A 13,389-nucleotide genomic window follows, 5' to 3' on the forward strand; every position below is an offset into this window, starting at 1 on the left:
TAAAAATAAACACTGATTATTCAAAAGAAGTTTGTCGCTCTTAAATGCCTGTGCACCAAGTCTACCACATGAAGAAGTCTCCCCTGGTTTTCCACAAAAAAACTTCTCCCACGCCAGGCTCGCATTGTGTAGTTTTTCTATTTAAAATGAAACACTTCAGCGAAACGCTAACACTCAGCTGTGAACCGCGCTTCTTCATCAGTCATTGAGCAAATTATCCACCGAGGGGTGCAGCTGCTTGTCTGCCTGTGAGAAAGCAGGCTTGCTTCCTCAGCCTGCAAAAAGGCTCCACGACACATCCAAGTCTCTTTCAAAGCAGTTTTATTTCTCAATACTCAAAGATAAGCACAGCGTGAAACCACACAGCTCCTCAGCTCATACTGGACCAGTGCTTTTAGAAGCATCTTTCCTTCCATTCCTCTGCTTGAATATTTACTTCAGCAGCCCATCTCTGTTCAATATCTGACCCTTTCCAGCAGAGAGGGGTAACAGTAGGGGGCTGGCTGGTCCCCTAAAAAGGTCAGTGGCCTTTTTAAAAAAGGCATGGGGCCCAGCCAAGGGACAGTTCTAATACAATTCAAAACCAACATGTTTCTTAGTTCTTTTTTTCTTGTTACAAATGGGCTGAATTTTAGAAAATATCTAATGTCCTTCCTTCTTTCTCCATGCACAGTGTTTCTTCCTTCTCCTGCCCCAAGAGTTTATCTGCATAGTGTTGTGTTTAGGAGGAGACATGTAGAGCTCCCCCTAATTTTTATGAGCCTGTCTGTATCCTGTTTTTATTGGTTTGGAACTGAAGTCCCAATCCTGAAAGGAGAGATTTGCATGCAGAGTGCCTACACCCTTGTTTGTGCCCTGCCACTGATTTGAGAGTTGAACTCCTTACCACACACATCCCTGTGCCTTCAAGTGTCTACATGCCTTAAAAATCTGGACACTGAGTGTCTGCGGATGTGCTTCAGTATCTTTCTATCACCCTCTTTTTGGCTGTGTTTTTATACTTTGCTCTGGACAGGTAGGCTTCAATGTACTGTTATTGCGGGGCAAAATAAAATACCAACAAAATACTGCAAGGTTCAGAATGTAACTGCAGTGAGTAAATGTGCAAGTGCATTTGAAAACTCAGCTCAGAATTTACTCCATTTAGAAAACAAAACCTGCAATCCTTTAGGCTGAAATTTTCTTCCAAAGAAAGGAGAAAATACTTGGGTCCTTGTCTGTATGCTCACAGGTCCTGCATGTCATCGCAGTGCATGTGAAGTGGTGTTAGTGACAGCAAAAAAGCTGACTCCTTCCATTTCAGCATCCCATTAAATGCTGTTCTTGAGGAGAAAGCGTGCACAGCTGGCCTGCTTCCCCAGTCCAGAAAGCCTCACTGTTCCACATAAAACTCTTTCACAGCACAGGTTTACTTTCCAGCATAAATCTTAGATAAAACACCAAACAAAACTGTTTCCCTGTCCAGCCAGAGGTAGAGTCCTTGGGCTCCATCTCTGTCATTTTCTGATGTTTTTTAAAACATTCAGCCACCTCTCAACTAAGTCCAATAAATTGCTGGACCTTAGTGGAGAAAGCTGACATTAACCCTGTAACAGTATCATTATCTCCTGTTTAAACAAAGGCAGCAAGCAACGTTCAAGAACGGCTATCTGCTCTCTCACTTCCTCATCCATCCACAGACAGCCTTCCCCAATGACACGGAGTCCTTCAGGCCACTTCCCCTCTCTCCTCTTCACTGCGGGCTGCCCACAAGACCCTATCAGCGGCTGCATGCATAGAAGTAGCACTAGGAAAAGTATTTAAGGCAGTATTCAGCAATTTCAGAGTCAGCTAACCCCCAAGGTGCTCTCAATTTGAATTTGTGCTATAAATAAGAGAAGTCAATCAATTCCACAGGACCAGATGTTCTGCAGTCGACTCGTAACAGGCATATTGAGCTTGCTTGAAAATTGTTGCTTTGCCTAACAACTGGGTTTTGTATCCTATGGCTATATATAGGAATCTATTTAAACTTACCCTGGAGCCCAAATGCAAGCCAGAAAGCAGCGAGCAAATGAGGAAACCAAAGATATGGTATTATGCGTTTAATTTTTAGTCACAAACTTCCTTTCCAAATGCACACTGTGGTAACTTAGCTTGAAGTACCTTCAAATGAAACTTCTGATAACAGCTGTGTAAACAGCTATAAGAAGATTTGATTATAAATTTGTCAGTTGAAGAGCTTTCAGCAGAAAACAACAATTCAGAAATGTTTCACAGAAAGGTTGTCATTTCAGTGAGCTTGCTACGTGACTCCATGAGCTAAGTCCAACAGATTGCTAACCAGCCAAAATTTCCCAGGTCATGTAGTCTACTCCAGTATGTGGCATCTTAGGACCTCCAGGTTCCTGCTGCAAAAATGTAAGATGGGAAGAGCTGGAAGCTCCAGCCCTGCCTGAGGCTTGGGATATGGGCTCTGAAAAGGTCTGAATTCTCCTCCAAAGCCACCAGCACTTGCAGTGTCCCTGCCATGACAGTTGCTGCCCTGGCAGTTTCTGCTCCCAAGCTCTGAAGCCCATTATTTGGTCGCACTTCTCACACTCCTAAGTATGTCCGGTAACTCCGATCGGAAGCCGCGAGTTAAGAAGCAAGGAAGCTATGGAAGTGACTGGAAATGCAGATTTTTAAGTTCTCAGACGCAAAAGCATTTGGAAATTCTGGGGAAAAAAAAAGTACTCTGGCTATTCTGAAAACCTTTTTCAGATCTCCTATTCAAAAAGTCAAAATTTTTACATGCTCTGAGGTGCAATAATCCTTGCTGTGCCTTCTCACCTCTGTTTCCAAATGACAATCAGTAAGGGAATTCCAGCTTTCAAAGAATTCTGTGTGTAACTGTAAAATAGGAAGCACTTTGTAGCTGCTTTGAAAAAGGCAAGAAATCTATGGTAAAGTTCAGAAACTTAGCTAGGCTTACCAGATACCTTGTTTTTAACCAAGCAGCTAATTAAAATCCACCACACTGTAACCTTGCTAATTTGGAGCTAATAACATGGAAACCCGCAGCAAATTATTGCTGCCTGAAGATTAGCCACAAGTAAACACAATAGAAAAATAAAACCTCTGCATTCCATTCTTTCATTCCTTGGAAAAGTGTAATTTAGTTTAAATTCTAAGCATATGTTTATATTTTTGTAGTACACTTTAAAATAAGAAGGAATTTTAATACCCTGAGACTTCATTAAACCTAACTTTTGGCGATTAAGGCATGCTGTGAAGCGAGGAGTGAGTGCTATTTGTGAAATGTATATTGCTGAAATACCAGCTAGTTAAACTCTACTGCATTTTGAAACTTTGTCAGCAATAACAATTTTATTATCTGGGTACTTCACTGCCACCTTAGTGTCTAAGAGCCTTAACTTAGCTTCCTAGAAAAAGAGAAAACATTGAGGTTGTCTGTGTTTGGAGGGAACACAGACTGGCAAACATACCACTGTTTTGAATTCAGACACTTGCCACAGCAGCCAGTCTTCGTTAAGCGTGTACAGGGCTTTGCAAGTTATCGCGTCAACAGGTCCTTTGTTTATCCTCTGATTGAGGGTTGTCACTAGCAAATAGAAAGGTTCACCAATTGTCTCCTAGGACGTGAAACAAATACAAGGAACACGTTTATTTTTGTAATCACTAAACGGGCATGAATAACTAGAAAAAATCAAGTGTAAGAATTGAGTTATTTCCTTTTAACTAACTTGTTATTTTGCAATTAGAAAAGACAATCCCTCTGAGCAGATTTATCTACTTATTTGTTTAACCTCCACCCTTTGCTTTTTGGTGTGAAAGGCTCATGCAAATAGCAAGGGACAGCTGGAGTGTGTGGCAAGATAGCTCACAGCCCCTTGCTGTGCACAAGCACACTACAGACAAGCTGCTCCTACTCCACCAGCAGACGCTTCCTAATTCCACCGAAGAGCAGGTGGGGAGTGAGACGTGCATGCGTTCACACACATACTTCAGCTATTTCTTCCTTTTTCAGTGTGGTGAGAAAACAAGCTAACAACTATTTTCCTTTTGAATTGGCGTCTCCCCTTGTTGCCCCTGAAAAAAAGCCTTGGGAGGAAGGTGGTGGGACATACACCGGTGTATCTGTGAAAGAGGGAATTAAATTGGGACTTCCCTCTCCTACCTGAACCCCAGGCTTCAGGCAAGCACCTGAGAAAGGGAGGATGGGTCTCTGTTTCCACGTGACACCATTCCTGCAGCCTGACTAAGGCATCTCACTAGCACAGCTCTGTAAAGATGCCTTGGTGTATTGAGAACAGATCTCTGACAGTTCCTTGGCTCTCTCCTGGGGTTTCAGGAAACCGGTGCAAGCTGATGAGCCTCAAACAATTCTGTTGCTGTAATTAATGGCAAGTGCAAGGACTGATATGAGTGATACCAACTGCGATATCATCACACTGGTAAAAGAGACAGGAAGCATAATGAAGCACTGAAACCAAGAACGAAATGCTACCAAGTGGGCTAAAATAAACAGTAAAATGAAAGAACATGCTTGTTTTGTTTCCACTTGAAGTCATTTAGTTCTTGAAATCTGCAATGCTGTTTGGAGGTTAAAATGTTTGGAAAGAAGTTCAGCTTTCCAAAAGATGGTGCTCCTTAAATCTCCATTACGTGGTAGCTTTCCAAGAGCTTGCATAGAAAGCTACAGCTACATTTTAACAAGTGTGTCAGCCTTTTAGTATGATCACAGTACATCTCAGGGAGATGAAATAATGTCTGACATGAGAAGAGGATACGCTAGAGTTGCAAAATAACCCAAATCTTAGCCAAAAAAGTGACATATTCATCGCTTACAGACATATTCTTTTCCTACATCCTCTTGATGATAACTAGCTAAGTGCGCATTAACAATGTTAGAAGTTAGACTGAATGCTTTAAACTGATTCCTCTAACAATTCTTATGGAAGAAATCAGTTAAAAAAATTCTTTGCGTATCTTATGGAATGAAAAGATGTACACATACGCGGAGAAATCCAGAAAGGCAGACAGACATCCAGTTTGTCAGCAATTTTTCCACCACAGATTCAGTTCGTCTGAGCAGGAGCTTAGGCTGTACATTGCTTGATTGCTCCATCAAGTCCTTGGTCAACACTTCCAAAATATGGGTTAGATAAACTAGCTTAGTTTGTAGTGCAATAGTCAAGAAGGATGCAAACAAGCATCTGGTAAGAAAAAATAAAAAAAGAGAGAAAAAAAAAAAGAATGCTGTAGTATTTGGAATTTCTCTTCCCAGTCATCTTTAACAAATGAAACACACTTTAGTGCAGTTCATATCCTAAGTTTTCCCTCCTCAGGCATGGAAACTGTCCACTGATGTCTACAAAAATATAAAAAACGTAAGTCCATCTGCTCTTGTGGTTATTTTTTAAACACAGAATTTGTGTCTCTAATTCTGCAGAGCAACACCTGCTTCAATGGCAGAACATTTCTAAACCATAGAGCTGTTGATCTAACTGCAGGAAGTGTTTACAGTTTTGAAGTGAGTTTTCCTGCTCCTTTGGCTCTTTGTTTACATGTACAAACATTCTGATTTCTCTTTAATGGATTGTTTTAATGGTAATGTTTTCTCTTCCTCAGTGTGTGCACATGGAGATGGTGAAGTGCTCTAGAATAATGCAAGCTTGTTTTGCAAGAAGTAGAAATTACATTTGTGTAACAATCCGTGTTGCTTTTTCTTGCTAATTCTTTGTCTTGAAGATGATAAGCATAATCATACTATACCTGTCTTTCACAGAGAAATTTTTCTGCTTTTCAAGGGTGTGAATGAGAGTAACAAGAAAGTTCTTGTTACAAATTAAAGCATGCAACATGTTGAAGCTTTCATCCTTGCTCGTTTGGTCTCTGCTCTGGAATAGTTAAACAAAAATAAGCAAACTGTAGTTTGGCTATGATGGATTCTTAATGCTCAGAAAAATGGCAAGCAACATATGGGATAAGATCCTGGCCTCATTCAAATCGCTGGGAATTTTGCATTTATTTCACGAGTCTCAGGATTTTACCGAAGATGCATTTGTGTTTGTGTGCAACACATGCAAAGCATATATACACAAAGTAATGCCAATATTTAAGTTTGCCTGTCATTTCCCATGACTAGATTCTGTTTATTTCATTTAAATAAGTCATAATATACATTAGGTAACAGTGTCTTACATAACAAATTATTTTTATATATAAATCCATGTAACCCTCCACGTCGGGGAAAGGGAACATATTGAAAATGCAATCTGATGTGTTCTAGGACAACACTGAGATAAGGAGTACAATCACTCTTGAAAAAATACTTATTAAGGCATATGACACTACATCAGCTTACCTGTGGCATGTCTTCACTGAAGATGGATGCAAAGCCTCCTGACTAAAATACAAGACAGGTGATATTTATCATTCTTAGGTATACCAAAAGTTTCTAACACATGTATGTTAAACACACCAAGCATGTTCCTGATGGCATACAACTTGCAATAAAACAATGGAAATGCTGGCTTCTAATATGGCTACAATATAAAAACTCTACACAGTAACTTCTGCAAAGGCGCTGCCAAGGTTCACTGAAAAATGAACTCTCAAAGATGACCCCATATTGACTTCAGTGTTACTCTGTGCGTTACTATATGCTGCTGCGCTGTACTAGAATCATAGAATCTTTGGGGTGGAAGGGACCTTTAAAGATCATCTAGTCCAACACCTCTGCAATAAGCATAGACATCTTCAACTAGATCAGGTTGCCCAGAGCCCCGTCCAACCTGACCTTGAACACTTCCAGGGATGGGGCATCTACCACCTCTCTGGGCAACCTGTGCCAGTGTTTCACCACCCTCATTGGGAAAAATTTCTTCCTTAGATCTAGTCTGAATCTACCCTCTTTTAGTTTAAAACCATTACCTCTTGTTCTGTCGCAACAAGCCCTGCTAAAAATTCTGTCCCCATATTTCTTACAAGCCTCCTGAAGTTGACTAGCACAGCAGCTAACTAATGCTCCGCAAGAAAAGCTGTTTATCACCCTCATCTGCAAATGTGCTGGTGTGCAAGGCGTGCTGCAGCCTGCATCCTTCTTGGGCAGCAATGATAGCCTTTAGTATACGGGGTTTCTGTAACAGAGTGACACTTCAATTCATCTGCCTCCATTCATTTCAAGGCACTTTATGAATGTTCACTGATGAACTCTCCAGGAGGTCCATGCTGTCAGACTCCAGAGAGGCACAGGTGCCACCACACACCCGGTCATAGCAAAAGCTCTCACAACAAAGGGAAGCCCCCAGTTCCCAAATACCTTGCCAATGCCTCTTGTCTGACTCTTACAGCCTGTAAAGTCCTAACACAGCTGCATGTTCCCAAAGCAGCACCGTTGAACAACAAATTCATCCTAGTAACATTTACTGTCATCTGCTGTATTTGTGATGTTGGCAGCTCCTAGTTCCCTTATAAAATCAGAGGATGACAGAATGGTTTGAGTTGGAAGGGACCTTCAAAGATCACCTAGTCCAACCCCGCTGCAAGGAGCAGGAACATCTTCAACTAGATCAGGTTGCTCAGAGCCTCGTCCAACCTGGCCTGGAATGTTTCCAGGGATGGGGCATACGCAACTTCTCTGGGCAACCTGTTCCAATGTCTTAGCATCCTCATTGTCATGAATTTCTTCCTTAGGTCGAATCTAAATCTAACCTCTTTCAGTTTAAAACTATTGCCCCTCGTCCTGTCACTACAGGCCCTGGTAAAAAGCCTCTCTCCATCTTTCTTATAAACCCCCTTTAAGTATTGGAAGGCTGCAAGAAGGTCTCCCTGGAGCCTTCTCCAGACTGAACACCACCAACTCTCTCAGCATGTCCTCACAGGAGAGGTGTTCCTTCCCTCTGATCATTGTTGTGGCCCCTCCTCTGGACCTTCTCCAACGGTCCATGTCTTTCCTGTGCTGAGGGCTCCAGAGCTGGATGCAGGACTCCAGGTGGGGTCTCACCAAAGCAGAGGAAAGGGGCAGAATCACCTCCATTGACCCTGCTGGCCACGCTGCTTTTGATGCAGCCCAGGATACGGCTGACTTTCTGGGCTGCAAGTGCACATTGCTGGCTCACATCTAATTTTTCATCTACATATCTGATTTTTCATCCCCCCTTTCCTCTTGCCTCCTGTTCTCTTCTTCCCTACCATCCTCTTCTTCTTCTTCCTTCACTGGCTATTCCCATTTTTTCAGAACTTCTTCAGCATCCCTAACACCACCTACCAAATAAAACACGTAGAGTGAAACGATCAGAACCATGTTAAAGGTTTAAAATGCTTGTGAATAGGGAACAAGCATGGTAGCCTTAAACCAAACAATGTGGGAAATTGAGGGAAAACAGAAATAATAATCCAAATTTAACAAATAAAGCAAAAATCAGGCTGAACACAAGGAGTATCTTAAAAATAGATGTAGTATACATTTAACACCTACAAGCGTTAAGCAAAAAACAAAAGCTATCAAGCCAGATTAAATATAGAAAATTGAAGCAGTGGGAAGCTAGAAGCTCAAAATGAAGATAAGGTCCATCACTCTTAATTTTAGGTATCTGACTCCCTCTTCAAGCAGCTCATCCCATCCTGAGACAGATGCCTCAAGCAAGCGGGATGAATCACCTTCTTGATCTGCTTCTCTCTGCACTGACTATAGAAGGTGCTCAGTGAACACATTTGATGTCTGTGTTTAAACAGCTTAGATTAGATGAGACAAAGCCCACTGAACACACTGGAAGGCAGAAAGAGTACAATATGGACATCATTCAAACACATGAGGTTAGTGAGGGAAGCGGTGGTTTGTCATTTCGACCCTTCTGTCAACCCTTCCAACACTCGGTTGCAATCTACCACCCCTTGCCTTTTCTGTTCATCTGTAATATTTGTTTAGTAGAGCACCACTCTTCTACCACATTCATACAGCACAAGGCATGTTTGGACACTCCAGCAATGTAAACGATAAGTACTTAGCAGGAAAATTGGTACACAATACGTTAAATAACTTGCCTGACATCGCAAGTCTGTACAGAGCTAATAGTGGCAAGTTTACCTTCGTGGTACCAGTATTTCATACTGAGACAAAATCTAGTTGGAATAATTTCCAGGATGCGCAGAGCAGAGAGACTCGCCAAGGCAAAACAGGAGCCCTTCCCTTTCTGTCCTCACATAATGCAACAGAGTGGCAGACTTCATGCCTTTTTTTTTTTCCTTTTCATTTGCATAAAGCAAAGCATTTCCACCCAGACAGCTTCTACAGATTGTTACTGTTTTTACAGTGGACTATCACTAGGAAAATATATATTCCTAAAAATAAAAACACTATTTTAATGTTAATATGCCTGGCAACAAAACACACTGAAAGGAAAGAGATGCAGAAAGTAAGGTTTCCTCAGTCCATTTTCTTCAAACTTCCTAGTGGCCCCATAAAAATTAGACTGGGGGCATGAAAGCAGTACCAGAAGAGATATTCCCAATTTCCTTTGGTGTGAGAACTGGACCCAAAGTGTGCAAAGATTACGCATATGTAATTGTTAAATATTATGCTGCCTTGGTATCTGGTATTTGGTGTTGTACAAAAAAAGGCCCTGGTTCTGCACATGTGTTTAACTTTATCACAATAAGCTTTCAGTGGGATCATACACAGCAATGAAGTGAAGCAGTATGGAGGTAAGATTGCAGGACTGGGCTGCAGCAGTGGTAACACATGAAGACTAGTAGATAATTCGCATACACGCTAGCTATAACCTAAAACACCACAGCACTAACCAAGGGTTTCTACTCATTAGTGCCAGTTACACAGCAAACTATCACCAGCTGAGATCAGAGCTTCTGCCAATTAGTAAATGCCAGTAAGCACTGGTTAACATCATGATGTGATTTTGAGAACTGTGGCAAAAGTACTTATCAGCGTTGTAATGTGCCACATATGTTAAAAAATAGCAAGAGAAGTACAACATTCAGGAGAAGGCCTCTGGTCCTCTGATGCAGTGGCACAAATCGCTCCAAAGAGCAATGAAAATATCCACCTTTAAACTGGACAGCACTTAGGTACTTATGTAATTTTTAAGTATTTGACCTGTATTCATTTGAATTATTGTCTTACCATTTCTGTCAGCAGCTTGGAGTCGAAAGTCAGCACGATCTTAGAGCCATTTCCTCATCCCACAAGTCTAATTAGGAAGTGTCATGATGTTAGCTAGCATGTTAGCTAGCCTGACTGTTACTTTAATTAGCTATAGCATGGAAAGTGAGAGCATGAGAACAAAAAAAGCAATGGATAAATTATAGCTTGCTTAGGATGGCCTGAAAGCAGCTTAGTGAGGCTGGGCAAAAAAGAAATGGATGCAAACACAACCCTTGAAAATTCAACAACGGTGCTTTACCTACAGCATTTAGGCTTGGTTAAATAGAGAGATGTACAGCCTTAAGTGTTCTTTGGTAATACTTGATTTAAGAAAAGTTTCTTGTGAAAACAGTTTGCAGTTACTGTGTAGTATTTACTTTAGTTATTTGATCCTGACCTTCCTAGCTTTTTCATTATTAGGTAGGGCAGACAAAGGAAAGACTTGTAAATATTTACCTCTGGAAAGAAAGTTCTAAGAGCAAAGTGTTTGTAGTCAAGGAAGGGAACGGTTCCAAAACTATCCACCACGTCTAATTCATCCATCTGCAGTTCAGCAAATCCTGAAAAAGCAACCCCCCTCCCCACCCAGAGAGTTAATTTAGTTGACACAAAATCATCTTGGCAATTATAACTTGGCCCCAGTAGATGATCCTTAAAAAACAGTTTTCAGAGAAGAGGGGTTGTTTTTCCAGCTGAAGCTCTTATAAGCAGGAACGTACCAATGAATTTTTTTTTCACTTTTGTTGAAGGAAATATTACATGCAATCCTATTAGCTCAGTGCTACCTGCAGTGCACACCAACATTAAAGAGGAACTCTGATACAACACAAAAATATTCTAACAGCTATAAAATTAAAATGTTTATATACTGTGAGATTCTTGACAGTTTAATTCAGGAATTATATTGTACTTAAGCTCTATAAAGCTCTTTAGACCTACCCTCGCGTATTTCTTTCCGAATCTCATATTCCAGCAGTTCAAGTTGCTGACTCTGTTTACGAGTTAACTCTTTGGATTTGTATCTGGTAACTATGAATGCCGCTAAAAAGGAAAAAAAAAAAAGATTCTGAGTACAGAAATTGCAGAACAGATAACCCCTACAGAAGACATATTTTAATATCATGTTAAGAAACAGAAAGATTAATATATACTTGCACTCTCCTGGAGGCTTACTGTTTCTGCTGTTGTCAGTGTACTAGTAGCCATGAGCCCCAGTTATCTGGATCTAAACCCAATGTTTAATAAAAACCACTCCTTGTAACAAGGTCTTAGAGTTGTCAGGCCAACTTTATTCGAAAGTACAGCACACCCTACTATGTACAACCCACACCATGAGACACAGAATCTAACAACCGCTTCTACAACTAGCAACCTACTTGAAGTAGCACTGATTAAGCAGGAGAACCAGTTGTTTTGAACATGAAATCCACTTCCAAATTGTTAATTTCTCTAAAGCTTATTTTGAGGGAGAAAAGGCACCAGATATGGTACCTGTAAAAGTAAAGCACTTTTTAAAAAGAAACCCAAACAAACAAAAGAAGAACAACCCCCCCAACTTATTACAATAAACAGAAATCTATCAAATATATAATGAGGGCAAAACATTTAGAAAAAAGGAGTGACAAAAAGAGGAGGGGTTAACTATTTACCCCCCTCAACTTAGTAATGACTTACAAATTCATGAATGATCTAAATGAGACTGAGCAGAAACACCACAAACACTGCCTAAGGATAAGCTGTTTGTTAGGGAACATCCGCCCCAGGGATGGGAGGGAAGCCCATCTCCGACAGCTAGAAGCACCCAAGTTGTGACACAAGGATGTCAGTACTATGGCTTACCTCACTAAATGGTGGTGAGTAATCCCAGCAGAACAGCCAAAAGTACTGTCTCATGACATACTGTAGTTTGACAAGATGGACTTCACCACCAGACCAGAGTTAACTTCGTCCACTCTTATTGGGAACAGGGGAAAACACCAGACTGTTTGTGACAGTCCCAAACATGTATGTGTGTCTAGGTGTGTTTATGTGTCATGGTTATACCCTTCAGCAAATCAAAATTGAGTACATTATTGTACTTACCTATAATGACACCCACTACAATAGGTAGCAAAATAAGAACATACAAATATATGTGCGATGATGTTGGTTTGACTTCGTGCTCAAAATTTCCTAATTTGACCTGAAAAAAAATAATGTCTGTGTTAAAAAAGGGCAGGTATTATATCAGTGCTTAAAATGACATTTAATGTACTAAAAAAAAAAGTGTTTGAGGTACATGAAGGACGCTGGTTCTCCAGATTATTGGGAAGACAGCAGTAATTCGGGAAAACATACGTAAACCAACACAAACCTAACTTTTACTCTATTTCATGTTTAAGCAGGGTAACAAAGCAGTGACAAGAGAAAAATCTGGCAGTCCTCATGAAGCACCAAGTTTTGTCATTGCGCTCACTGCAAACAAGAGCCCTTGAATGAAGGGCAGGATCTGGCCTCCAGAACTGTTGCTAGACATTCTGGCATTTTGAAGGGAGGAAGGCACATGTTGATAGTTAAAAACATTCCCTTGCACTCGGTGTGTTACTTTGCTGAGCAGAAAAGCAAGGTAAGACTCAAGCTGATAATGAGGGAAGCAACATTTTTGATAGATGCCTGTCTCACAGCCCTCTTCCCTATTTCTTTGCAGAAGTTTCAATCTCTTTATGTAGGATGTAGGGTGTTCCTGAATGTCCGCTTAAGAACAAATATAACATGCAGTACATGTACAACATCCCCCAATGGTCACTGGTCTTGTCAAAGACAGGACAGGCATCAATTCTTCAGAATACACGGAAGTGCTGCAGTCTGCCAGATGTCAAACTGAGGCATTCACCACTGATAATTATGGCAGAAGACATTTCACAAAGGAGGATCTCAAAGAGGGCTATGAAAACACATAAATAAGGGGTAGCTAAGCCTATAAACAGACTAGAAGTAAAAATATGCTTTGACACAGAAAAAGAATACCACTGAGTGCCAGGGTTAGAAATGACCCTGAGATAATTGAAAAGGAGGGATGGGTTGAAATTATTTTGGGTTACAGCAGGGAAGGCAGAGATCTGGTGATTTCAACCACTGGCTTGTCACAGGAGGTGAGCAGCCAGGGCAGCTGAGAGAGAGACTGCCAACTGGATAGTCACATGGCAGCTACACGGACACGAGCAAGCCCTTCCACAGGGCTGGAAGGACACAGCCTGCGTATT

The 13,389-nt window shown here is 41.0% G+C and overlaps 1 protein-coding gene across 1 annotated transcript in view; it reads right to left on the minus strand.

Moving 5' to 3' along the window:
• PLXNC1 (plexin C1) overlaps positions 1-13,389 on the minus strand; it is a 70,386-nt gene that overhangs the window by 17,534 nt on the left and 39,463 nt on the right. Inside the window, exons 15-21 of the mRNA XM_010283940.1 lie at positions 12,230-12,329; positions 11,087-11,188; positions 10,604-10,707; positions 6,350-6,391; positions 5,758-5,882; positions 5,000-5,198; positions 3,464-3,614 (exon numbers count right to left, since the gene is read on the minus strand). Coding sequence (XP_010282242.1) covers positions 3,464-3,614; positions 5,000-5,198; positions 5,758-5,882; positions 6,350-6,391; positions 10,604-10,707; positions 11,087-11,188; positions 12,230-12,329 — 823 coding nt within the window. The remainder of the gene's footprint in view (positions 1-3,463; positions 3,615-4,999; positions 5,199-5,757; positions 5,883-6,349; positions 6,392-10,603; positions 10,708-11,086; positions 11,189-12,229; positions 12,330-13,389) is intronic.

The sequence above is a fragment of the Phaethon lepturus genome, unplaced genomic scaffold (genome assembly GCF_000687285.1).
Source record: "Phaethon lepturus isolate BGI_N335 unplaced genomic scaffold, ASM68728v1 scaffold1493, whole genome shotgun sequence".
Taxonomy (NCBI): Eukaryota; Metazoa; Chordata; class Aves; order Phaethontiformes; family Phaethontidae; genus Phaethon; species Phaethon lepturus.